The following is a 27,135-nucleotide window of genomic DNA, read 5'->3' as shown; positions in this document are numbered from 1 at the left end:
CTCCAGGCCACACCCCCCCAGCGTCCGCTCTGCGGGTGTCGGCGGCGGGAACGCGCAGGCACCTCGGCGCTGCGCCTGCGCACAAAATGGCGGCGGGGGCGCTGAGCTGAGGAAGCGCCAGGGTGACTGCGCATGCGGGGCAGTGGGGCCGGAGCGGGGTGGGGGCGGTCGGCATGGCTGGCAGCATGAAGTCTTTCCTGGCTGATGCGGGCTATGGCGAGCAGGAGCTGGATGCTAACTCTGCCCTGATGGAGCTGGACAAAGGTGAGGGTAGGCGGGCTCGGGGTTGCGGCTGGCCTGGGGAGGGAGCGGTGCGGGGGCTTCTTGTCCCCTGAGTGGCTCCCGCTCCGTGTCCACCGCCGCGCTGTGAGGGCGGTCCCGTCCTGTCCCTCGGTTCCCATCGTCTGGGAGCTTTGTGTTGTTCCATTCTACCCTTGGCGGGGGAGGGGGGGAGTGACCTGATTTTGAAGGCGTATCGTTTTCCCCAGTAATTATTGCTCTTTGCCTTAGGCCTCAGGTCTGGCAAACTCGGGGAGCAGTGCGAAGCCGTCGTTCGTTTTCCCAGGCTTTTCCAGAAATATCCTTTCCCTATTCTCATTAATTCAGCTTTCCTGAAGCTGGCCGATGTTTTCAGAGTGGGGTAAGTGGCGTCAGTCAGTTGCTATCGATTCAAATCTCTGATCCGTAGTGCGGCGCATCTTGGAGTATTACTGCGTTGGAGCCTGGGCAGTCGTGGGGTTTTATTGTTTGCTGGAAATACCACGGTGGTACCCGCTCAATTGAGGCCAAGTTGCACTTCATACAGGATAGCTTTCCCTGTCAGTGATCAGTGACACAGTTCCTTTCTCTCTGTTCTGATTTGAGGATTCACTTGTTAGCTGACTGGTTTGCATTCACTGGTGTAAATTCTGCTGCATATACGTATTCAAATTAATAATAAGTAGATGAATTATTAAACATGCAAATGTTGTCTCTAAGGAATAATAGGAAAGCCCAAAATGCACTTTTTCCCGTGTCTGATGTCTAAATAATGCACATGATAGAATTGGAGCTTACAAAGTTGTGGAATCTTCACTGGGGGCTCTAGGAAGGAAATTAAATTCCCTCCACACTTGTCAGTGGCAATTAGACTTTTCTGTCTTAGCCCTGGATGTGCTTTTCTAGTAGAATTAGATCCCTAGATGTGCAGAACCATGGGCAAACATCTGCTTGCACTCATCCTCACTGGTATCAGCAGGTTCATTTCCTTGGACTTGGGCCTAAATTTGAGACTACTTTTACTTAAAACTAAAGTGTGCTAATAGTTTTTTTTTTTAAGTATGTCTGTCTGCTTAAATATACCCTTTCTAAAGCATAGATCTTTTCTTGTTTTAATTAACTCCTCAGAAGTGTGGGGTTTTTTTTAATAATTACGCTTAAAGTGTTTTAATTGTTATTGTAAAACATGCTGATACACAAGTATGTGTGTGTCTTCTAACAGAAACAACTTCCTGAGACTGTGTGTCCTGAAAGTTACTCAGCAGAGTGAGAAACACTTAGAGAAGATCCTAAACGTGGATGAGTTTGTGAAAAGAGTTTTCTCAGTAATTCATAGCAATGATCCAGTTGCTCGAGCCATTACCCTTCGGTATGTATTGCATAAATGTACACAACTTGCTTGAAATCTCTGGCTACTTTTTTGTGTGCTAGTCTGGAATATCAAAATCTTCAACTACCACAGAAGTGTGGAAAGGGTGTCTTCTGTGCTGATGACAGGGATAAAAGTAAAGACATTGTCTTAGGGATCTGTGCCTAGAAGAACAAAGTTATTAACCCTTTACGATGGTAAGAATTATGTGGAGCTGCAATACTGAAGTCTTGTGTTCTCAAGAAGAAAAAGAAAACTCTTGTATGCGTAACTTAGATGTGTGTAGCTATATGTAATGTATTGATATATTGCATAAGATATATTTAGACCCAGACCAAAAAGAAAATGCTTCTCTATGAGTCAAAATGACTTTTTGTAGCTTCTAAGTAAAACTAACTTATGTGAACCTTGTTGCCCCTTTTTTCTTCATTTATTGTGCTAGAATTACACAGCTTGTTTGTTTGTGATAACTTCCAAGGGAATACCCTTATAGTATGGATTGATTTGGCCTTCCTAGGAATCAAATGGAGGGTAAAAAATTAAGCTATCTTTAATATCACCGTTCTGCTCTTTTAGTGTCTGTATCTCTAACACTACCCAACGTGGCTATCTCAGCCAACTGCATCTTCTAACTTCTGTGCAAGTGAATTCAAAATGTGAAGAATAGTGCTCTTTTTTCCTTTTGTATTCTTTTCTGCCCCCCTAGAACTTTTCCTGATTTCACTGTTGAAAGATGAGAGGCATTAGCAGAGGTGTGAAGAGCTTGTGCATCTATTTCATTCTTAATTTGATTTTTTTTCTGATTTAAGATTATGCTTTGATGCTTTGGTGTCTCAGAAATGTGTGACCACTGTACATCTATTGTGTTTTCTTGGGAGTTCCACTTCAGTATTATAAGATTGCACTTGTTGATTAGTTTTGAGAGTGATTTCCTAGAAGTCCCAGGAACCTGCTTAGTATGCAAAAACGTTTAAATTACAAATCGATTCATAGGATGCATCAAGGGAAAAGTTTAAATGGCTGTTACTTCTGCAGTGTGAAAATCTTCATCTAAGTCGTTTTTGTCCTCCCTAAGTAGGGTAAGCAAGAAAAAAATATGTTGAAAGAAAGATCTGCTAAACCAAAACTTTCTGGACAGGAGTTTTATTGCCCTGTAGCTGTGTGTAAATATTTGCATAGAACTCTTGCTAAAATTACCATCAGTGCCAATCCTTCCTTCATTCTGCTTTTCGATGGTTTATGCTAAATAAGTCTGAAATCTGTCTTGGAAATATTAATGACAAAAGTATAAATACTTTTGATTTACTCCCTTTTTAGCAGTTTTTAGTCAATAAACTTTATCTCAGATCAGCAAATGATGTTGGAAGCCCAAGATGACAGATGTTTCCTTGCTTGCTTAGGGTTATACAGTTTCTAGAAACTTTTCTTTTCGAGCATGTGTTTAACATTATGACTTTTCAGACATTTACTGCTTACTTCTGCAGTCTTAATTTTGAAGAGCCTGGAAACTGTTCTCTAAATGTTTTTTTTAAATCCCCTAGACCACCATATTTCTCATTGTAAATCCTATCATGCATTTGTGCTTTTATGTGTGTCTGAAGACATCCATCAGTACAATTTAGCATTAGATCTGTTGTATAAGTATCTAAACTTGATCATTAAAGCGTCTTAAGACTACTCTCTGTTCCTAGGGCCATAGTGCATTCTTAATTTGTAAGAAATCATGGTAGCTTTCTCACTGTGCCAGTTTCAAGCTGAAAGATACAAAAATATTTTTTGTTAAACCATTAATATATAAGCCAGGTGGCAAAATGTAGCAGTCTTTTTGTTTATTTCTGTGATAGACATGGAAGAGCAAATACATGTGTGTGTGTATGTATAAAATTAGTCTTTTAACAGTCCTTTTACATTTGTGTTTGGTTTCATCTTAGATTTTTTTTTCATGGTAATTTTTTTCCTGATTTTCCTGTGATTTTTTTCTGTAGGATGTTGGGCAGCATGGCATCTATTATTCCAGAAAGAAAGAATGCACATCACAGTATTCGTCAGAGTTTGGATTCCCATGATAATGTGGAAGTTGAAGCTGCTATATTTGCTGCTGCCAACTTTTCTGCACAGTCGAAGTAAGATGTAATTTTTTCATATTACAGAGAATGAAATCTCCACTGACACTGGCATTCTCAAAACTTTCTTCTGTCATTTAAAGCAAAACCTTGAATTATGGCAGTATTGTAGCCTGATACAGATCCAACAGAATTTTTTCTTCCTTTTTATTCTGAAATACTAGTAGAAAGCTTACAAATGTGGGAATACAAATTGAATTTGCAGCCTTAATCAAGGATTATTTTACAGGCTGTGTATTAGGCAAAGAAACATAGCAGTACTTGTCACTTTGCCTTTTTGAGAGTTTCCATTTTATGTCATCACACCTATGTGCAATCATTCTATATAGACCTGGGTCTTGGCAAGCAGTCTAGTGGAAGTTTTTGTTGTCAAAACACAGTGTTTGGTAGTTCAGTTGATTTTCACTTTTAATTCTTTATTGAAAGAATTAATTCTAATTAAAAGAATTAATTTCATTTTACCTAGTCCTTTCTATTTTCTCTACAGGGATTTTGCTGCTGGAATATGTAACAAAATCAGTGAGATGATTCAAGGTACATGTTATATTGAATTATAAAAAGGGAAAGCTCTAATTTCTCTTAATTCTTTATTGTCCATATGTGTGTATCAGAATGCTGTTGCCTTAACCTCAGATGATTCCAGGTTTTAGATTACATTAGCTAACCAATAATGTAATGCTTGGCTCTTGTGTCTTCTGAGACATCTAAGTTCTTAGAACACCAGCGTGGTAAAGAATGAAAGGTCATCTATAGTGTGATGAATAAACTTTTGTAGACTATCCCAGGTTGCCCCAGGTGAGTTAGTGTGTGTGTTACCTGCAGTGAAGGAAAGGGGCTACCTTCTCAAAGAGCTGTGAAAGTGCTTGGTATCACTGTGGTTATGCTGCTAGCTAATAGCTGAGTTATTTGAAGCTCATGGAGGTGTCTGTGCTATCTGCATTCAACAGTGGTAGGAATGCAGACATATGGTGTGCCTGAAGGCTCCCAAAAGCCAGTACAAAGGACTAACACTGCCTGTGTTTCTCTTCCTTGTTCCAGGGCTGGCCACACCAGTGGACTTGAAATTGAAGTTGATCCCTATTTTACAGCACATGCATCATGATGCTAGCCTGGCCTCCAGCTCCCGGCAGCTGCTTCAGCAGCTGGTAACATCCTATCCCTCTACCAAGATGGTTATTGTTACTCTTCACACCTTTACTCTGCTTGCTGCTTCTTCTTTAGTTGACATTCCTAAACAGGTAATTGTTCCTATTCTATTCCTTCAGCTTAAAGTACAAAGTACATTTCTAAATACCTCAGATTCAAGCTGATATTACATAGACAAAAAAAAAACAAAAACCCAGAAACGTTCATAGATGCACTAGGATGGTTGCTTTTAGGTTGCTATAGAGAGAGAATACCCTGAAAGCTGCCGCTGCTCTCCTATTTTTTGTCCTCCATTTCCAGATAACTCCATCAGACGCAGGGTCCCTTCTTTACAGATCATAACCTGTCTTTTTTTTTAAATTGGCTGGGACTGAAATCGAGTAGGATCAATTGACAGCTTAGGAAAGCAAAGACCTTTTTTGAGAACATTTCATCTTGCCTTCTTATTGCTGTGTTATTCTCCAGGGTTGTGGCTGTGCCTTTTGCCTTCCTTGCATGAAAGCAAATGAATATTCAGTTGCATAGAATGCATTTTAAAATGTATTTATTGAAGGACTCTGAGGCATTTGAATCTGCTGCTAAGATTTAGGACTCTAAATCAAGTTCTGGGGCAGCAGTGATGGAAAAGTAGAGTGCTCTTATGTTCTGATAATGTGAAGGTGTTTTATGTAGCAGGTCTGAATACAGTGACATTTGAGATTCATCTGACTAATCCTTGTAAAGTAGTTGTGAAAATCTATTTGCTTTATTTCAGCCCTGTACAGCTATTAGAAGGCTAGTGTCTGTTTCTGTTAGACTAATAGTATTGATCTGTCTGAAACTTCTTGGTGTGGCTGATTCCTGTAGTTTAGAGCCCCCTGAAACGACATTAGAATGTTTATGCCCTTTTATCCCTCTCTCCTTTTCTCTGTCTCTCTCTCTCTCTCCTTTTCTCTGTCTCTCTTTGTCTCCTTTTCTCTCTCTCTCTCTCTCCTTTTCTCTCTCTCTCTCTCTCCTTTTCTCTCTCTCTCTCTCCTTTTCTCTCTCTCTCTCTCCTTTTCTCTCTCTCTCTCTCCTTTTCTCTCTCTCTCTCTCCTTTTCTCTCTCTCTCTCTCCTTTTCTCTCTCTCTCTCTCCTTTTCTCTCTCTCTCTCTCCTTTTCTCTCTCTCTCTCTCCTTTTCTCTCTCTCTCTCTCCTTTTCTCTCTCTCTCTCTCCTTTTCTCTCTCTCTCTCTCCTTTTCTCTCTCTCTCTCTCCTTTTCTCTCTCTCTCTCCTTTTCTCTCTCTCTCTCTCCTTTTCTCTCTCTCTCTCTCCTTTTCTCTCTCTCTCTCTCCTTTTCTCTCTCTCTCTCTCCTTTTCTCTCTCTCTCTCTCCTTTTCTCTCTCTCTCTCTCTCCTTTTCTCTCTCTCTCTCTCCTTTTCTCTCTCTCTCTCTCCTTTTCTCTCTCTCTCTCTCCTTTTCTCTCTCTCTCTCTCCTTTTCTCTCTCTCTCTCTCCTTTTCTCTCTCTCTCTCTCCTTTTCTCTCTCTCTCTCTCCTTTTCTCTCTCTCTCTCTCCTTTTCTCTCTCTCTCTCTCCTTTTCTCTCTCTCTCTCTCCTTTTCTCTCTCTCTCTCTCCTTTTCTCTCTCTCTCTCTCCTTTTCTCTCTCTCTCTCTCCTTTTCTCTCTCTCTCTCTCCTTTTCTCTCTCTCTCTCTCCTTTTCTCTCTCTCTCTCTCCTTTTCTCTCTCTCTCTCTCCTTTTCTCTCTCTCTCTCTCCTTTTCTCTCTCTCTCCTTTTCTCTCTCTTTCTCTCCTTCTCTCTCTCTCTCTCCTTCTCTCTCTCTCTCTCCTTCTCTCTCTCTCTCTCTCCTTCTCTCTCTCTCCCTCTCCTTCTCTCTCTCTCCCTCTCCTTCTCTCTCTCTCCCTCTCCTTCTCTCTCTCTCCCTCTCCTTCTCTCTCTCTCCCTCTCCTTCTCTCTCTCTCCCTCTCCTTCTCTCTCTCTCCCTCTCCTTCTCTCTCTCTCCCTCTCCTTCTCTCTCTCTCCCTCTCCTTCTCTCTCTCTCCCTCTCCTTCTCTCTCTCTCCCTCTCCTTCTCTCTCTCTCCCTCTCCTTCTCTCTCTCTCCCTCTCCTTCTCTCTCTCTCCCTCTCCTTCTCTCTCTCTCCCTCTCCTTCTCTCTCTCTCTCTCTCTCTCTCTCTCTCCTTTTCTCTCTCTCTCTCTCTCTCTCTCTCTCTCTCATTTTTTTCCTTTTTTTTCCTCCACTGAGACATGCAGAGTATGTCTGGGTTGCTATCAGTTTTCTGCAGGCACCCAAATTAGCATTAAATGTCCAGAATACTTGTTAGCATAACTGCAACAGAATTAAGCATTTACTGAGTTTCTCAGGGATGTTTTATAGTATTTTTGTGGGTTCTGAAGCAGGTCTTAAGGCTTCTTAGGTATACAGGTTGTATAGAAGAGTGCATGAACAAAGAGAACAAGATAGTAGAAACTGTCTGTCAGACTGTTTTAGCTTGCCAGGGCATCACAGCTGTCGTGTGCTGTGGTTTAATTGCACTGGCCCGGCAATTAAACCAAGTGACAGACGCTCTCTATTAATCTCTCTCTCTTCCCTGATAAAGAAAGGAGAGAGAATAAGGGAGAGAGACTTATGGGTTGGAAACTAAACTACACAACTTTAATGAAACAGTAATGATAAATAGGAAAAATTACTAAATATATACAAATATGCAAGAAAATGGATACCACGTTCCTCTGCCCCCAGTAACTCTCACGTCTCCACCGAGTCTGCAGGGCAGCCCTGGGAAAGTCCAGGCTGGACTCCTGGAGTCGGCAGCAGTCGGGAACTGGAGGCAGGAACACACAGATATGGGCTGGAACGGATCAGGACCACAGGCAGAGGAATGGATGGGATCCTTTCAGGATGCCGGGTGAAGGAAGGGAAGCAGGAAAGGCAGGAAGGGCAGGCAGCCGGAAGCTGGAAATCTGGCCTGGCCCTCGTGATCCCTCAAATTTATACTGAGGATGACGTATATGGGATGGAATACTCTGTTTGGTCAATTCTGGCATCTATCTTGTCTGTTCCTCCCCAAAGGAGGGATGCAGGTGGGACCTCTTTTTATCCGTTCTGGAAGGTAAAATGTTTTCCTCAGAGCTGAGCAGTGTCCTTGGCTCTGCACACCAGTCTCTAGCAGTAACTATAAACATCGAGTGGTATCAGTCCTAAAAGCAGACACTGTCTGAGAAACTTGCTGTTAATTTCAGCAAGTGCAACTACTTACAAGAGACTTAGCTAAAAGCAAAAGTACAAGACAGAAAATCACCTTTATCCTGGCCCAAACCAGGACATCAGCCTACATAGGAGTTTTTCATAGAATGGGTTGGGCTGGAAGGGACCTTTAGAGATCATCTGCTCCAACCTCCCTGTCATGGGTGGAAGTGCCTCTCATCTAGACAAGGTTGCTCAAAGCCTCATCCATCATTTTCCATGTGGCAAGTGATCAAACAGATATAGCAAGTTAGTTTTGGCTGAGTATACTTAAAATTCCTGCACAAGTACTTTTGAAAGACTTCCTTTTAGTTGCATATCTCTCTTTAAAGGGGACTTACCTTATTGCAGATCCAGCTTTTGCTGCAGTACTTGAAGAATGACCCCAGGAAGGCTGTGAAGAGGCTTGCAATCCAAGATTTAAAATTGTTGGCCAACAAGACACCACATACATGGAGCAGAGAAAATATTCAGGTTGGTATGTTTTTAAGCTGAAGTTTATTACAAAACTTTGCAATTAGCTGTAGAATTCTTCCAGAGGAGCAATTTGGGAGGTTAAAAAAAGGAAGAACCTGTATCTCCATATCCTTAAGCTAAGTTGCTCTGCCAAGTAGCCAGTATTAATGAACAGTTGAAATATTATAACTGAGGAAAGGCACATGTCATGCAGTAGACGTTTTTACAGTAAGGAAATAACTTTTCTAAAGACTCATTTAAGATAGTACATGAGCTGAATGCTTACATTAATCTTAGGATACTCAGCATGTGTTAATGCCCACAGTAATGTAACACAGTCTTTCTGGGATTTGTCAAAGCATGTCATCCAGCAAGTTATACTAAAAGGACAAATGTAATTTTGACTTCATTTTTTTAGGATTAATGGCTCATTTTCACTAGTATTCTTGAGACTGCTGTTATATGAATAGGACCCTTGGCAGTATTTATAGTGCATGTGTATATCTCCGTCCCTGGAGATATTTAAAAAGAGGCTGGATGTGGCACTCAGTGCCATGGTCTAGCAACCGCAGTGGTGGGTCAAGGGTTGGACTTGATGATCTCTGAGGTCCCTTCCAACCCAGCCAATTCTATGATTCTATGATTCTATGATTCTATGATTTGGGGAAGCAGGAATAATGTAGGTAATATTCTTGGTTTCTTCCTGTCACAGTTGTATAAAAATATTTTTTCTTCTAGTCTTTTCCTTTTTTGGGTAGAAATTACTATAGAAAATAACCAGATTACTATAGGATTCTAATGGGAGAGTAAGTATTTTAAGAACTTTATGGTTGTACTCTTCTGGGCCTTTTCTTTGTTACTACTTTTGGAAGCTACTGTTGCTATATGCTGTTGAAGCATAAGGCAGCTGGGTGGCAAAACTGGATTTTTGTTAATAGTAATGTGAAAAATAGTGTTTTGCTTCATATGTGGTTCTTAGATAAAATTATTTGGGGTGTGCGGACAGGCTTTTATGTTAGTGAACTGCTTTGTCCTTCATAACGGATCATAATGGATTAATACCAAAAATTTATTTCCTTTTCGGAGTTTTAAGGAATTTCTTTAATGGTTTATGGATTCTTTGCAGTCAAAATGCTAGTCTGAACCATAATATCTGGTGGGTACTTATCTCAGTGTTAGTGAGATCTGATGATAATGTGGCTTTCATCGTTATTTAGTGTCTTAAGTCTGATGGTTGAAATGCAAAGGGCAGAGTTCCAATGATTTCAGAACTTAACCAGTGACTGGGTTAGAACAAAATTAACTGCAGCTTGGTACTGCTTGCTGAATGGTATGCAGTAGTAATGGGAGGTTTTCTGTCTTCTAAAATGTTTAGTCAATACTTTGAGTAGGGCAGCTCTTTTCAATATCTCTAAACAACTTGGTAATGTTAACACAGCAGGGACTGGAACAGACCCTCTGTTTCTCATGGCAAAACTTGCTTCCTGTACCTTTTTACCAACAAGAGTTTAATCAGTCTTAACTTCCTCAGTATTTTGAGTCTCTCTGCATAGGGTGGATAGGAAGGTAGGTTTCTGAATTGTGAAGACTTCACTGACTTCCAGACATCAGCTTTAGAAGCTGTTGCTGTTGTTGCTTAGAGCAGTTTTCCTACTAACTGTGAAGATAATAAGTAGTTTGCAGTTCATCCCATTAATTGCTCTGTGCTCCTAGAATTCTTCATAGCTATTGTTCCAAATGTGTCCTGTGAGAAAAGAACATGAGTGTCTTGGGAGACATCAAGACTCATTTTCAAACCTAATCATTGTATCTTCATGTTGATGCCATGTAATTTTGTGAATTAGCAAAACGCTGTGTTGGTATGCATTACAAGTTGATTTAAAATTTAATCATTGTGCTGTATAAAAGCATACATGTGCCTGATAAGAGTACTATTTGAGTTTCTTTTGTTTGATATGTGGAACTAATTCTGTGTTGCTGTTTTTCTTTATTCAGTTACTGGATGTAATAATTCAGCTTCGGCACTTTCTGAGACAGAATATACTTCCATTTGTCTCTTGTGTTGCTTTTTCTCTCTTGACTCTTGACTAAAAAAGTCTCCAAAACCAGTCAATGATTTAAACTGTCGACTGTGTAGGCATAATAACCCCTAAAATTCACGTTGTTGTCTGATTTCTTCCAATCTAGAGGTGATAAAGCCAGAAAAGATGTAGCAAAAGGCACAAAAGTGTGACAGAAGCTCTACTGTAAATGAGTTCATAAAATATGTTTTAAGGTGCTTATCAAGAAACTTAAATGGTATTCTGTTTGATAACATGACTATTAAAAGAAATGGCACTTGAAACTTTGCTCTTCAGAGATGTACACTTACATAAAATCCTGCAGTTTGCTATAAGGCAAAATAATCACTACAGCTCTGAGACTGGAGAACTGTCTTAAAATCTTCAACAATATTTGATCCATCCTGATACTATTTTTGCCAGTGATCTTTAATTCATAAATAACTTGTAATTGGTGTTTCCTAGCATGAGACCTTCTGTCACCTTTCTGCAAGCTGTGTCAGTGGTCTACTAAAATATGCTTCAGGACATGACTTCCAGCTTTTGATTGCAGTGTAGTATTTTCTGTGGAAAAATCTTATTAGTCAGAACTTCACAGACAAGTGCAACTAAACATCTGATAGAGATAACTCATGGGACTTCCCTCCCTCTGTGTTTTTATTCCTGTTCATCTCTAGGCACTCTGTGAATCTGCTCTTCACACTCCTTATGACAGCTTGAAGCTGGGCATGCTGTCTGTTCTTTCTACATTATCAGGGACCATAGCCATTAAACAGTATTTCAGCAGTGCTCCAGGTAAGGAAGCTAGATTAGATTTTTATCTTTGGCATTTCTAACTGGTCGGGTGTTGATAAGCAGTTTCAACTAAACACTTTGTAGTATATTCTTAAACTGCTTTTCAACTTCAAACCACTAGCTGAGAGTCAGACTGTGTCATCTGTAAACTTAAAACAGGATACTGTATACCTATGAATAGTCATGGTCTAAGATTCTGGGGGTAGTATGCTGTATGTAAGGCTTTTTACTTTTGGATCTTCAGCTTTTCTTCATAAAATGAAGAAATCTAATGCCTCTCAGATGGCTGACCTGCACTCTGCTTAAGGTGCATTGAAACCACCATGGATTTGCATAGTTTTTGAGCAACATGGAGACTTAATGGTGTGGTAGCAGGCTGCTCTGTAACCCTGCTACAGTGAATGTATGCCACCCAAAAGGTACTTCAGTACTATATTCTGGAGAAACAGAATTAAAGTTACTCAAGGTATCTTGTTCTTAAAATGATGATCACACTCATTTCTTTTTTTTTACTTCTTGAAAGCCAGACTGCCCTAGTGAGTATTATGACCCCAACTACATGGGCTGCAAATGTGGAGAAAAATAGTACATCCTCTTCAGTCATTCTGGCATGCCTTAATAATTAATATGCTCACCAGCTTTCTTTAATCAGATATAATACCTCTTAAGGCAGTATTTCTCTGTGTCCCTGAAACATCAACCATTAAACCCAAATACTCCTCCTCATGCGTATCTAATGTGTATAATGTTCAGAGGGATGGGGGGAAGAGCCTCTGTTTGTGTCAGGGAGAGGAAGATATGTTCTGATCTTATCCATTAAACATATGGAAAAAAAAAAAGTCAGTATAGACTTTTTTTTTTTTTACACAAATATACTTGAAAAGACCTGTGGTGTAATTAGAGACTATGCTGTTTTATGTTCTGTTTGTCTTGTCTTTATTTAGGAACAGCAGCTACCACTGCGAGATCATTTGATTTAGTGAAACTAGCACAGGAGTGCTGTTACCATAATAACCGTGGCATTGCAGCTCATGGTGCCAGAATTCTGACTAATATATCAGCCTCTTGTCAGGAAAAAGGTAAATGAAAGCAAGGACAACAAAATGTGTCTGTTTACAGTCAGGCTTATGCAGTTAGCACGTATTAACTGGCCTGGTCTGTGAACCTGTCTGTAAATCTGCCTAATCCCTCATGCTGGTTAGGGAGAGTGGGGATTATAATGTACTAGACAATATTCTGTATGATTTTATGAATGGTTTGGGAAGATTCCATCTTTATCTAATATAGAGAGAATTACTGGATACAGTAGAACTTGTGCTAAATGCTTCTCTTACTGTAAGACTAGTGAATCAGCCTTTGAGAACTCCTTGCATGAAGTCTGTTGCAAAAGAATAAACAGGGCATTTAGAAGTCTTATTCCAGAGATCTGTGCATGCTCCATAAATGTCACAGTTGTTGTGACAGCTGGAGAGTTACAAGACATGGAATGGCAGAATTGTTTCTAATCAAAATAAGGTAGAAGTAGAAGGAAGATACTTACCTGCAACATCAGTCCAAGCATTGCACCAGTTATGGTCAGAAAATGTAGGGAACTAACTTAACTAACTTACTTTTTTTTTTTTTTTACTTAGATCTTCTGCCTTTGGAGCAAGATGCAGTTTTTGGCTTAGAAGCTCTTCTTGTTCTTTGTAGTCAAGATGACAGTGTGGGAGCACAGGCAACCTTAAAGGTGACATTACTATTGTCTTCCTGTCTTCCCCTAACACAGCTAGAAGTTGTACTAATAACTAGTGTAACAACAAGGCAAGTGTGAACCAGATCCTTTCTGGTGAAAGCACAACATACTGGAAAGAAATTAAGATTTCAATTTTTTTTTTTTTTTTTCTATGTTTTGCCCATAATCAGAGTCAGAATGGTAGAGAACCTGAGCAAAACTGTAATGCAGCTCCTGGCTCTAGACTAAAGTGATTGTTGTAGGGAGCTTAAAAAAGGCATTCCTCTCAGAGAAACAGGTGTAATAAACTACGAACATTAACTGAGGTGTCTCAGGAAGATGAAGAGAATCTTGGAAGAACCTGCTTTTTGGACATGAGGATGCAATGTACATGGTTACAACACTTAATAAAGTTTTGTTTTTATTTTTCCACTTCATGAAATGCTACAAGTAATGTATCTAGTTATTTAAATGTAAAGACTGGTGTTATGAAAAAAAAACCAAAACGCTTTCTTGAATTTATTTGTACTTTGTTAAGCCCAGGGCAGAGGGCTCTTAAAAAAAAAAAATCTCATTTTTTTATAGAGTATGTGGTTCTGAAAATACCGGATCTTCTGTATTCTGTAATCATGCTTGCAGAGAAGTATGTCTGACTTTTTTATTTATGAGTAGGCTTTGTATTTATTGTACCTGTTGTTTATGTGAATTGCAGATCACATTAACCTGTATGGTGAAGCTGGTCAAGTGCCGTCCGCACCTGAGCCAGTCGGTAGTTGAGTCCCTGCTGACTCAGTTGCAGAGTGCCCAGGATGCTGCCAGGATACTCATGTGCCACTGCTTAGCTGCTATTGCCATGCAGCTGCCTGTCCTAGCAGATGGGATGCTAGGAGACCTAATGGACCTCTATAAATTAATTGGACGATCTGCCACCGATAAAAAACAAGAGCTCTTGGTAAGATACCCTTCTGGTGAATGGCCCTTGATAGGTGAATTCCACATAAACTGCTGTGGTTGGATTTTCTTTCAGAAGGCAAACTAAGTAACTTATGTTCATTTTGGTGTGCCAGTACAGAGCCCCTGTTTTCAGTTTTGCTTTAATTTTTGACGATCTGTGTCAGTGTTCAGTGTCAAAATATCTCGTAGATGGAGCTGAGCTATGCAGTGTATTACAGCACATTTGCCAGCAGATGGCACTGCTTAGATAAACCTAGCTTTTGGCATTATTGGGGTCTATGTAAAATAAAGGTTCTAGAAAAACAAAATGGCAGGTAGATCAATTTATGCATAGTGCTGTGATGCACATAAATTTTAATATACAGTAAGAGATAAAAATGTTTTTCGCATCTATTTGGAAATGAATTGGAATTTTAAGAAAGAAGTTATGAACTTCCTGTTCATTCATTTGGAGCATTCAAAATATCTCAGTTAAAAGCTGCAGTGAAGATTCTTTAAATGAAACTGACTTTCTAATCTTCGAGGAATTCTTGGGTTGCCATAAATACTTAAGAGCTGTATGACTGAGAAAACTTTCTTAGTTAAAATATATATATATGTAAACTTCTATGTAGTTTTGAGTCCAAAATCAAGTAGATAATTTCTGGTAATTCAAGAAACAGAGTTGGAGCTTTAAAATTTTTTTTATTTATTTTGTTTTCTTGTTCCTGAAATATAACCTCCCTTCTCACCTTTCCATTCTTCTTTAGGTTTCTCTTGCCACAGTGATATTTGTTTCCAGTCAGAAAGCTTTATCTTCAGAAATCAAAACAGTTATCAAACAGCAGCTTGAGAATGCCTCCAATGGATGGACAGCCTATAGGATAGCCAGGCAGGCTTCCAGAATGGTAAGTGAAAATCTCTGGAGGAAAGTGGTTTGCTTGTGGTTGGAAGAGTGCTAATGATTTCCTTGAACTTGAAAAATAAAGTAAGGAAAATGGTAACATTTGGGAGGAAGGAATGAGCAGGGGGCATTCCCTCTCAATTTTCTGGAATTCTTATTTAGATATAGGTCATTTGGGGCAGTCATGGGGCACCAGGATGATTTATACTTGTCTTTTTGAAATATTTGAGAGGGAAGTAAGTAATGACTCTCAAGAATGCTTTCTTGAGAATATACCTGATCTGCATTGTCCAGCACTTTTTTAGAAGGAGATATAGGCCATCCTGATGTGTGCTTCTCTTTCTTCAGTGTGAGGAAAGAAAAAGATACTGTTGCCATTTTCCCTTCAATGAAGTCACAGATAGGGTTAGAATTATGTAGAAATTCTAGTATGGGATGCTAGGGTAAAAGTAAATTTCAGTATGTTTCTCATCCTGTTCAATTACCTTATGTAAATAAGTATTATGCTTTGTACAGGCTGATACTGCCATAAAATAAGCGTTTGTGCTTTTACTTAGTGTTAGGATTGTCATGATCAAATTATTGGAAGAAGCTTTCAGTATTTCTATTATTAAAGTAAGACCAGTTCTGGAGGTGTTACTGTTCTCTTACTTGTATTTGTCTCACAGAATCCCACAGCCTTTCTTTATCCCCTCTTAGAAACATTCTTTCCATTACAGGGTAACCATGACATGGCCAGAGAACTCTATCAGAGCCTGCTGACCCAAGTGGCTTCAGAACACTTCTACTTCTGGCTGAACAGCTTGAAGGAGTTCTCCCATGCAGAACAATGTCTGACGGGTTTGCAGGAAGACAACTACAGCTCAGCACTTTCTTGCATTGCTGAAGCTTTAAAATCCTATCACAAAGGAATCGCGTCGCTGACGGTTAGCACTGATCTTCTGCTCTAGTCATGAGGTTTCTGTGTACTGCAGCAGGTCTGCTTGGTTTCTGCTGTTAAACATCTGAAAAAAATGTAAAGATACTGATGTCTGCCAGACTCTCATTTTGAGAGGCCTGTGGGGAAGAGCCAGTGGTAACACACTGCATCTTCAGAGAGAAGTTCCTGTATCTCAGCTAAGTGTGATGAGCTAGATTTCTTTCTTTTTTTTTCACTTCCTCACTTTGTTCCTTGATCAAATAATGATGAGACAGACCTTTTTAAAGTGACAATACTGAAAATTTTCCACTCTGGCTTTTCCACTTGGCTGAATAAATGCTATACTCAGGCTTGGGAATTTTTATAAATTGGCTGCCATCTTCTCAAGATATGGAGAAGGATTTAATTGTCCTCCTCCTCCTCCTGCTGCTGAGTTAATGTTGCCTCATATTTGACAGTGGGATTCTATGGAACCTTAACAACGAGCAACACCAATGTAGTAAGGGAGTAGAACAATTCAGTCTCATAAAATTAAAAGAAGTCAAATGGTGCCTGTCCTTATGCAAATACTTTTGGCTTCTCTGAAGTGATGAAAATAGCAATAAGCTAGGTACCCTCAGTTCTTACTGTCAAGTTGCTTCTTAACACAGGATGATCCAGCTTCACACAGTACTTTTGTCAATATTTTAGTTTCCATGGAGCAGTCTTTACATGCAGTTTCCTGTATATCTTTTGAAGCTACTTTTTTTTTTCTCAGGTACTAGAACTGACTGTGATGACCACTAGTGTTTATAAAGTTAATATAATACTGTTTATTAATAATCTGTCCTTAAATAAGCAGGAAGGATGTATATTTTGCATCTTTTTTGCTCTGAGAGAATACTTCCTAATTCCTGAAGTATTTGTCTTCAACTTGTTAGACAAGTGAATAAGGCTTTCAATTCAACATTGCAATATTTCTCTAATGTCTAGAAGACACTGTGGAGGGGGGACCTCATCTAGTTAGATGATAATATTTAATACAAGCAGGAAAATAACTTGCATAAGTAGGTCAATCTGTAGTTATTTAATTAGCCCTTTTCAAGAGGTTGTTTTTTCCTCTTGAAGGATTATTGCCCTCATCTCTTCTTTGTGTGTGTTGTACATAGTGCTTTTCTCAGTGCAGTACCTTTATTGAGAGTTGTTGTGGTCCAGAGTAGTAAGTACAGGTTTTAGAGGTCTTGAGAAAAGGAAATTGGGGGTTTTTTTGCTAAATGCTGATTTCATGCTTTGCTCTGAGCTAAGTCCTAACTGGTTTTGAGTATATCAGCTGTAAAAGGAACCCTTTACTGCTTGCATCTGCAGAACACAGCATTTGAAAGGGGAGCAAAGTACAGTAAAGTGTATGTGATAGTCTTACTGATGAAGATTTTTTTCTGTCTCTTGTCTCTTTTACTGTTTCTCCTGTTTCAGTGAAGAACAGGACTCAGTGCACTTGGTTCCATAGACCATTATCTCATTATCTCACAGGAGATCCTTGTGTGGATCTCCAGATATGTAGCTGGAAGATACTTTGTCAGTAAATTTGTTACAAATGTTTAGTCAGCTCAGTTAGCAATGGTGAAATATTCTCAGTGTCTGATCTTGTCAGAAAATTTCTCAATTCCTTCTTGATATACATGCAACTGTCTGGCACTGCTGTATGCAAAATATTCCTTTGTGTGAGCAAGTCCACATGAGGAAAAAAAAGTCCCATTACTTCATGGATGGGGGGGCAGAGGGGGTAGGGGCTTGTCATAGAGAGTGTTGGCTCCAATTCTCATCTGTCTTGCTGTGTACTTGCTTGTATAGGTTACCTTAGCAAAGGTTTTAAATAGGAGCTGCTCTTTTTGGCACAGAACATGCACCTCATTGGAAGCATTGTGCTTTTTTTTCTCTGCTGGTAATCTAGAGGATATACAGAACTTGAACAAAGCACTACTTATAGCTACTGGTTAAGTAGCACTAACCCCAAATTTGCTGATAACAAGAGGTGGTGGTTGAAGAATTTGGCTGAACCAAAGAACTCTTTCTGTCACTTTCAAAAAAGAACTGTAATCTGTGGCCCATGGCTACATGGGTGGCAGATGAGATAAATTGCAATATTAATGAGAGAGGCTTGTGTTCCCATTTACAAGAACCAAGTCCAGTTTGTGCTACTAAAATGTTTGGATTTCCTGATGTAAGTACAGGTACTTTACTCTTTATAAAAGCAAGGAAACATCAGTCAACTGCAGCCATTTCTATTGAGTTAGATTTCAACTCTTTCATCACTTGAACCATTCAGCTTCTCTTACCTACTGCTTTGCTTCTATAGCATGGTTACAGTTGGCTGATGTTTCCGTGCTGTAGTCAGTCATGGGCCAGTTCTCAGATGACATTGTTTTGTGAGAGACTAGTCTGCTGCTTTCCTGCTGGCAAAGAAATTATTTCCAGTAAGGTTTGGGAAGGTGTTGTAACTTCTTGCTTCCAGAAGTGACCTTTTCTGTTGATGAATTAGAAACACAGGGGAAGACATGCATGAGTTTAACATATTTCTATTCCTGAGTAAGAAAAGGTCCCAGGTGCTTTGTTTTGCAAAAAGTTTACTTTTCAAAAGTCTAAGAGTCTGAGAAAAATAAGTTGTAACTTTCTGGCTTAACTGGGATCAAATCTTCCTGACAGTTTATCCCTGCCTGCGTGTCCTAAGTTGTCATAGATGCTTCTACAAGTCAGAAAAACTCTTAGGGAGCAAAGAATCATACTCTTGAAATAATAAAAGTGTGTCTGCTTTCCTGGAGTTCTGGTTTTTACTGCTCTTCATTGTCACAGAACTGTGTCTCTGCCTTCAGAAAATGTATTGTTCAATGCCTTTAGATGTTCCTGTCCATTTCATATCATAGGTTATCACCCCTTACTGAAAGTAACTTTAGACAATTTCTTTTCTGGCTGACATAGAGAATCACTTTTCCAGTCCTTGGCGTTTGTTTTACTCCCATTTCAGTGGGCTCTCTCATTTTAAGGACTGCCTGAATCAGTGTCATCAGAAGCCTAATGGCTGGGCACTGGAAAACAAGGAAATAATTGTCCTAATAACATTTGCAACAGCAGTTACAAGGGTTAGACACTTGAAATACAGTTTTGTAATTACCTAACTTCTCTGTAGTTTATATTCAGTGTGGTTCAAATTGAGTAAGTCTGTTAAATGTAATTTTTAAAAAAAACAAACAGCAGCTTTTGAACTGGAGAGTTTGGTTGTCTGATGAGACAGTTCAGTGACATTGCAAAGTTATTTTGTCATGTTTGCTTTTGACCTAGATTGCCAACATTCCTCTTTATTGTGTTTCAGGCTGCTAGTACGCCGCTTAATCCTCTGAGTTTTCAGTGTGGATTTGTGAAACTCAGGATTGACCTTCTGCAAGCTTTTTCTCAACTTATTTGTACCTGCAACAGCCTAAAAACAAGTCCACCACCAGCTATTGCCACAACGATTGCTATGACCTCAGGAAATGATCTCCAAAGGTGTGGACGCATCTCTAACCAGGCACGTGTTCTTGTTCTGCTCTTGTGAAGTTCTCTTTATGGCTCTGGTATAAATTTTGGTTCTCAGTAAACATATCTGATGGAAGGAATGAAAAGTTATAGTGAAGAGTTCTGCTAAATAGTGAGTCTTGGTCTTCACCTGTATCTACAAAAATACCTGCCTGTAAGAGGCTGTATATTGAAGTTGAGCATGTTCTGTCATACATTCACATGCTTGGCTTCCAAGGGTATCTGTGCAGCAGGCCACTTGGTACACTCAAACCTTTCATACCTTGTTTTGAAATACCTCAGATGCTGTGATTACACTGTACTTAGGATCATACTGCAGCTCCTTCTGGTGAGTGTTGGCAACTCACTTGATAGCATATAGAGCACCAGAACAGTCTACTTCCAAAATGTGTGAAATGTGCAAGAAAGAATTTAAAGACAGAGCAGTTTGATTTAACAGTATGGGATGGTGAGGTGGCTAGTGTTTTTGTTTTGCTTTGGTTTTAACTCAAGGAAAGTATGCTGGTGCTGTGTTGCAGGAAGAATGTTTGATTCATTATTAAAAGTCTGGCATTTTGGTCATTTTCATCTTTGTGAAAAAGCAAGATCTTTATTATCTTGTTAGAGTTTGTCATCTTAATCCTTCAGTGTTGTATGCTATAGAGTAGTGGTTTTCTGTGTGCCTGGGTATATTTTTGGGGTTTTTTATTTGTTTTGCCTTGATTGTATGTTTTTTGACCAGTAACATTGTTTCTCTAGATGAAGCACTCTATGGAGGAATTCCGAAATCTGGCTACTCGATATGGAGATCTGTATCAGTCATCTTTTGATGCAGACTCAGCAACTCTAAGGAATGTAGAACTGTATCCTTTTTAAATCTTACTTTTCCACTTTCCTGTCCTGTGAACAGCATGCAGTGTAACTGTTCTTGTTTGGGCCAGGATAGAACTAACTTTTTCTGTCTTGTAAATTTACTTTCAGCTAAGTCTCTAAGTAGCTGCACTTGCTGAAATTAACAGCGAGTTTCTCAGTGACTGCTGCTAGAGCTGATAACACTCCATGTTTATAGTTACAGCTAGAGACTGGTGTGCAGAACCAAGACCACTGCTGGGTTCTGAGGAACCTCTTATGCTTCAGAAAGAGAAAGGGAGTTAAGGTGTCACACCTGTAACCCTCCTTTAGGGAGCAGCAGGCAAGACAAATGACCAAAATTGACCAAACAGAATATTCCATCCCAAACATGTCATACTCGGGATCACAGGGGTCAACTCCTGCCTTCTTCTGGTCCTTTGTCAATGGCCAGCATTCTGGGAGGATTCTGTCTGTCTGTCTGTCTGCCTGTGGTCCCAATCCCTGCCATCCCAAATCTGTGTTCCTGCTTTCAGCTCCCTGCTGCCACTGACTCCAGCAGCCCAACCTGGGACTTGTCCAGGACCTGCCCTGTAGCCTTGGTGGTGATGTGGGTGATATTAGGGGAAAAAGGGGAGTAACATGGTATTGGTTTTGTGTATACTTGTTTATATTTAATTTTTGTTTTATCAGGGATGGGGATTAAGAGAGAGCACTTGTCATTGAGAATTGCCAGCCCAGTGTTAAACTGTGACAGTAACAATCCTCTTTCCTGTGAAGACTGGCACAAAGAAATTTCAAAGCAGTTAGTAACATGAAAATTAGGTAACAGTTGTTTAAAACCTGAGAAGTAAATATTGCTGTACTATTGTTTGGATTACTTTATGAACAAGTTATGACACAAAAATTGCGTTAGCATAAAAGGGGGATTTTTGTAGTTCTTGCTTCTGTGTTTACTAAAGGAGTAATGACAGTAGGATTGCTTCATACGAGCTAGAGAAATCGGGAAAAGTGCCAGTAAATATTCTGCATTTCTTGTTTTAAGTGCTATCTTTGTAAGTCTTAACTCCTTAGTATTAATACCAGACAACAGCAGAGCTGCCTGTTGATTTCACATGCAATAGAAGCTCTGATTTTGGATCCAGAATCTGTAAGGTAGGTGTGATAGTTAACTTTCTGCTTCTTTGCTATTTATTAAGAAATTCTTGGGGCTTTAAGCCTAGGAATTCAAAGAATGTTCAGAAAGTTTCTCAGTAGACCCTCCTAATTCTGCCCTGGGCAGGCTTGAGTACCTGTTGCTACTGTGCTGTATTTGGCAGGCTTGTGTTTCAGGTTCTGTGTTTTATACTGATTTTACTCTTGGAACACTATATGGGACTTGTCTTAAATACAGACTTACATTAAAATAAAAGAAATTTCTCCTTTTTAAATTTTAAATTGCCAATTTTAACTTGTATCATTCTGTGTTAGCTCCCATAACTACTGTTTGCGTGATAGTTTGCTTCAGAGTCCTGAAAATATATGCAGTAAATTAATTTCAACTTTTAATGTAAATCAGTCATCTCTGGCTCTTTTTTACCAGTGAACTTATGCCCACTAGGAAATCACCTTGAAGTACCTATTAAATCACCCTTTTAAGCTCCCAGGCTGAGATTGAATGGAAGATAATAGGGATAAACATGTTTTTAAAGGCATGATTTTTTTTTGTTGTGTTTTTTTTTAACTAGAAATAAAAGTGAGCATTTTAAGTGATTCTCCTGTTTATTATGAATTGCTTAGAAAATGTATTAATCATAGTTGTGAAAAGTATGAACTTTTGAACTTCAAAAGATTAGGTGTCTAGGAGTATAATTGCATTCAAAGCATGAGATTATGGAGTTGCAGATTTAGTCTTGAGTTATGAGACATTTAAAAATATTAAAAACACTGCAGACTTAAGTTAAAGGGGAATTAAACACTGCAGGTGCATTAAACACAGTGAGTCTGCTAGACCTGTAACAGCTTGAAGTGAGGGAGAGGGGACAAAATGGTGAATAAGTTGTGGCTAAGAAAGTGTTTAGCTGGAAAGAGCAAGTAGTCTTAGAGTGGAAAAAAACCAAAGAAACAAACTAAATAGCTTGAAAGACATTATTTCTTAATTTCAAGTTGTAACATGGGATAATTGCATTTAGCCTGTTTGGGACTGAGCCTCCTAGATTATGATGGGGAAAGTATGTTAGACACAATAAAGAGTTGTATTTCTTAGTTTCCAGGAATATAGCTCAAATGGAACAGCACATGTTGAGAGTGAATATGAAAGAAGAATGATGTCTGTGTTTAATCATGTACTGGAAGAAGTGGAATCCCTCAACAGGAAGTATGCGCCTGTGTCTTACTTGGCAAGTAACAGTTTAAGTGTAGACAAAGGTTCCCAAAAGTCAGTTATTCCATGTATCTGTGCTTGTCAAGAAGCTGAAGAGCACACTTGGTTAATTAACATAACCTCTTACTCACACGTATGATCTCTATGGAGACTCAGTACTTGAAAATACTTTTTAAAAAAAAGAGAAAAAAAAAACAAAAAATTTTTGGCAAGACAACCATAACCTTACTGGTCTGATGAAAGATAATGTTTAAAAAACTCTGTTACTCGGGGTGTAGCAGATGTTGATAAGATACCTGAAAGTTGTGCCAAGTCTCTGTCAGATCTTGTTACACTTGAATTCCAATACTGAAGCACATTCTCTTTGTTCCTGCTGTTGTCATGCTGGAATTCTTCCCCTGCTGTGCACAGTGCTGAAGGTCCAGCACCAGCCCAGCTTTGGTCACTGAGCTGGTGGCAGCTAATCCCCTGCTCTGTGGGCATTGTGTTTCTCTTATCGAGACAGGTCATCAGAGAACACAGTGTAAAGTGTGCTGAAGGCAGCCAGTGAGCTGATAATGTGCTCCTGGTACATTATCCCAGGTACATACAGAGCTGGTATGGTTTGTCTTTTGCTCTTGGTGAACATCATAAAGCTGAAGTGCATGTTGATGGGAACAAGATAGCTCCTTTATCACCATGGGCATCTGTTTGTCTTGTCTCTAAATTCAATAGTCCTTTCTTCTATCCTATTGGGAATCAGAATGAGTTGTGTAAAATATAGCAAAAGTAAACCTTGTAAACTTGTCACTGGCTCCATACCAATGCACCCTGGTGACATAGGCTGTGCTGCCTTGGCTCACCTGGGCCAGAAGGATGGTATAATCCAGTGGGGAAAGGAAGAGCAGACAAAAGGCTTAAAACCAACTTATTGCACAACACAAAACTTGTAGTAGTTGTCAGTCTTGTTTGCTTGGAGGGGAACTGTTGTTTATCTGAGAGTTTGTGCATGACTAAGTATTTAAAGCAGATCCTGCTCTGATGATTGTAACACAACAACTGAAATTACTTGGATTTTTCTTGGCCTCCTTGTCGTTTCCAGAGCAGAAGGTCTTCTTCATAACAAGCATAAACAAAGAAGCTGAATGTATTAACTGTCCTCAGTAGTTGTTAATATCATTGACTATATAAATATATTTCTGGGCTTCTAGTGGAAATTACTGGAGTTTCAGTACCTCAAGTGCATCTCTTTTTCCTGTATTATGAATGAATTTTTTTTCTAAATTGTTTTGGATCTGTTTCTTGCAGCATACAGCTTGTCTGTGCAATGCTGTCATTGCATTGTTGAAGGTACCCCTTTCATTTCAAAGGTACTTTTTCCAAAAGCTTCAGTCTACAAGTATTAAGGTAGGTACTGCTCAAATGCGGCCTAAAAATTCTATTTATAATCCTTTATTCATGGGAAAAGATGCACTGAAGACAAAACTTCAGCATTTTAGTGGACATACTGTAAATAGCATCTGGGTTTATCTGTTAGGAATAACTTAAAGTATGCACCAGGCTGTCACTTACCAGGCAGGATTCAGTTGGTTGATTGCAAAACTGCAAGGATAAGATTTAGCTGGAATTTTTGTTGATTCTGAGTCTACAAAGCTAAATGGTGTTCTAATCTTGAGAAGGCAACTTTTATAAACTTGTATTGATTTTCTTTTTCCTTTAAAGAGTGACATTTTTTCATTTGTTATCGTGGAATAAAATTGTAATATTTATCTAAGAATAGCTATATGTGACTGGCAGGTGCCTTTTTTGTGGTTCTGAGTTTTGGTTTTTATTTGTTGTTTTTTGTTTTGTTTTCTCCATACTCAGGCATTCCTTTTTCTGGGAAAAGTGGAAGCCTTAGGATTTTTAACACTTACTCTTTGCATTTTTCCCCTTCTTTTGAAGAAGTTCAATTAATGCAGCTGGTATGAAGCTCACATCTAGGATTGTAGATAGTGCTTATTAATTATCATAGTGATGAGTCTCAGATATAAGTTCTGTGTTTCCATTTGCAGGTTTCCCTGCCAAAGCCCTCATTAGATATTCTTCTATAAGAAGGTGTTCTGTTTCATCTGTTTGAATTGTATTTGCTTTTCTGGAGGCATAGATTTATATTTTCCCTTGTTCTCTCATGTTTCAGCTTGCCCTATCCCCATCTCCAAGGAACCCAGCAGAACCTATTGCAGTGCAGAACAATCAGCAATTGGCCCTAAAAGTGGAAGGGGTGGTTCAGCATGGATCAAAACCAGGCCTTTTCCGTAAAATCCAATCCGTGTGTCTGAATGTCTCGTCAGTTCTGCAGAGCAAATCTGGACAAGAATATAAGGTACAGATAGAACAGAGCCAGGAGGAGTTTTGAGCATATGCAGAGGCACAATGCATGGGAATTTTAAGTCTGCTGTATGCTGATACCTTTTTAGCAGCAGCTTTTCCCTCAAACAAAAGAGGCTTTGTGGTAATCAGAATAAGTCATTAGGAATATGTTTGATATCAGGAAAATTCAGCCTAGGTATATATCAAGAAATTCCACAGGAAAAAGGCAGGAGGAGATTATTCTCTACCACATAGTTTCTGGAAATTTATCCTCATTTTAAGGATGTTTATTTTTTGTTTATAGAAATTGGGAGGACTGTCCAAATCAAATAGCACCTGAGCAGACATATTGAATTAGAGTCAACAGTTCTGTAGTTCTATTGAAGATTGCATGTCTGAAGTTTGGTTTCTGCTGACATGTGACTTTTAGTGAAAGGTCTGGTTTTGTGGGGTTTGGGTTGGTTATGGTTTTTTTTGGTTTGGTTTGGTTTTTTTCCTTGGCTTTTTCCAGAGGGAAAAGAAAAAAAAGTTGCTTCTAAAACAACAGGACTAGGAAGTGTGTAACGTTTGTCTGATTTGTATTACTCTGAAAAATTAGAACCTCAGGGAGAAAAAGAGTTGTTAGCTACCTTGCTTCTGTGAATAGATAGAAAAGTAACTCACTATTAAATGAAAACACGTCAAGCTGTCTTAAACATGCACATGCATTGGTTTAGGAAAATTGAAGACAATGATTTTTGTCCACTTGAAGGAGAGAGAATTTATTTTACCAGGTTTACATAAAATGGCATTTTAACTTTTCATGTGTTCGCAGATCCCTATTGACAACATGACCAATGAAATGGAGCAGAGGGTGGAACCACACAATGACTACTTCAGCACTCAGTTTCTGTTGAACTTTGTGATACTTGGCACCCATAACATCACAGTAGAGTCCTCTGTAATAGATTCAAATGGTATTGTCTGGAAAACTGGGCCTAAAACAACTATTTTTGTTAAATCTCTTGAGGATCCATATTCTCAGCAGGTTCGTCTTCAGCAACAGCAAGGACAGCCACCATCTCAGCAGCAACAGCAAAGAACAGCATACTCAAGGTTTTAATTCCCAGAAACAACACTATTCTGGTCAATGGTATTGCAGTCTTTATTGTAACTTTTTTTGGACAGTTTTAGCCTCCTAGAAAGTATCGGATACCAGCTTGTTGCTTTTTAAATTACCTGGGGTAAATTGGAATTGATTCAGCAGAGGCAACTGTTCAAATTTGGATTTGTGCTTTTAATATAGGAGATTCTGTTTTCTGTATTTGACTTCTGTTTAAAAACCTGTTGCAGCAGGCCCCACAAACATTGATAGTGGGGACACTAAGAGTTCTTTGACTCATACTTCTTGTACTTTCTTTATTGGAAGCACATAGTTTCTAATGTTAGGCTCACAGAACATCATTAAAGACCTTGGCTGGTGAATACAGAACTGATTGTAATAAAAAGTCCATCTTCTAATGGGAAGGAATTTGCAAGAATATCCAGAGGGTTTGTTTTGGTTTTTTTTCACCTGACATTTGTAGTAGCAACTTCCAGAATTTTTCTGGTGTTTGTGTATTGTTCCTATTTTTCAGCATTATTTAATGCATGCATATGAAAGAAAAAAGTTGTGGCTCACTTCTTATAGCCAGTTATTGTAGAGGCAGGAGACTGCTTGGGAGGTTGATAATCAGGGAATCTTACAAGAGACAGAATTTTACATGTGGGAACAATAACTGTTTCTCAAATGATATAGAAAAAAAATACAGTGTTTTTAAGTAGTCATGTGCCTCTTTCAGAAGGCTTTTGTTTTGTTTGGGTTTTTTTTGCTTGCTCTTTTAGGAGGGAAATTAACTTGCAAGTTGTCACGTATTTTACCTGCTTTGTTTTTTAAAAAGGAATTTTAAATACCAGAGCTTTGTAGTCTTGTGTACTCTTTAACCAATGTAGTAATCTCAATTGTTACTTTTATGGGATAACTTGAAGGAGAATTTTGCCAATACTAGAAATCAGTTCGGAGTAATTTTGGAAATATGCTGCTTCATACATAATTTTCATGCTTCCTTTGACATGTATAAGGCTGAACTCTGCCTGTGTCTGGACTCTGAGGCAGTAGATCACAAAACATGTCCTTTTCACCTG

At 39.0% G+C, this 27,135-nt stretch overlaps 1 protein-coding gene across 2 annotated transcripts; it reads left to right on the top strand.

The window, feature by feature from the left end:
• Positions 1-65: 65 nt before the first annotated feature.
• On the top strand, positions 66-26,906 carry INTS7 (integrator complex subunit 7). 2 transcript variants are annotated; one of them, XM_071739594.1, is made up of 20 exons: positions 66-264; positions 511-640; positions 1,481-1,627; positions 3,613-3,750; positions 4,238-4,284; positions 4,789-4,988; positions 8,473-8,595; positions 11,315-11,432; positions 12,377-12,511; positions 13,064-13,161; positions 13,859-14,098; positions 14,850-14,987; positions 15,703-15,909; positions 19,249-19,443; positions 20,190-20,293; positions 21,366-21,434; positions 22,525-22,657; positions 23,929-24,027; positions 24,800-24,985; positions 25,787-26,906. In XM_071739594.1, exons 1-20 carry the CDS (start codon positions 174-176, stop codon positions 26,072-26,074), a joined length of 2,886 nt encoding a protein of 961 aa, XP_071595695.1. In that variant the 5' UTR covers positions 66-173; the 3' UTR covers positions 26,075-26,906. The 2 variants fall into 2 exon arrangements, 1 of the variants encoding a protein (XP_071595695.1); XR_011725055.1 differs by lacking the exon at positions 25,787-26,906 and having other exon boundaries at positions 73-264; positions 22,525-22,635; positions 24,800-24,934.
• The last annotated feature ends 229 nt before the right edge of the window (positions 26,907-27,135 follow it).

Source organism: Heliangelus exortis, chromosome 3 (genome assembly GCF_036169615.1).
Source record: "Heliangelus exortis chromosome 3, bHelExo1.hap1, whole genome shotgun sequence".
Classification (NCBI taxonomy): domain Eukaryota; kingdom Metazoa; phylum Chordata; class Aves; order Apodiformes; family Trochilidae; genus Heliangelus; species Heliangelus exortis.
The sequence above is the reverse complement of the archived record's forward strand: the minus strand, read 5'-3'. Positions and strand labels throughout refer to the sequence as shown.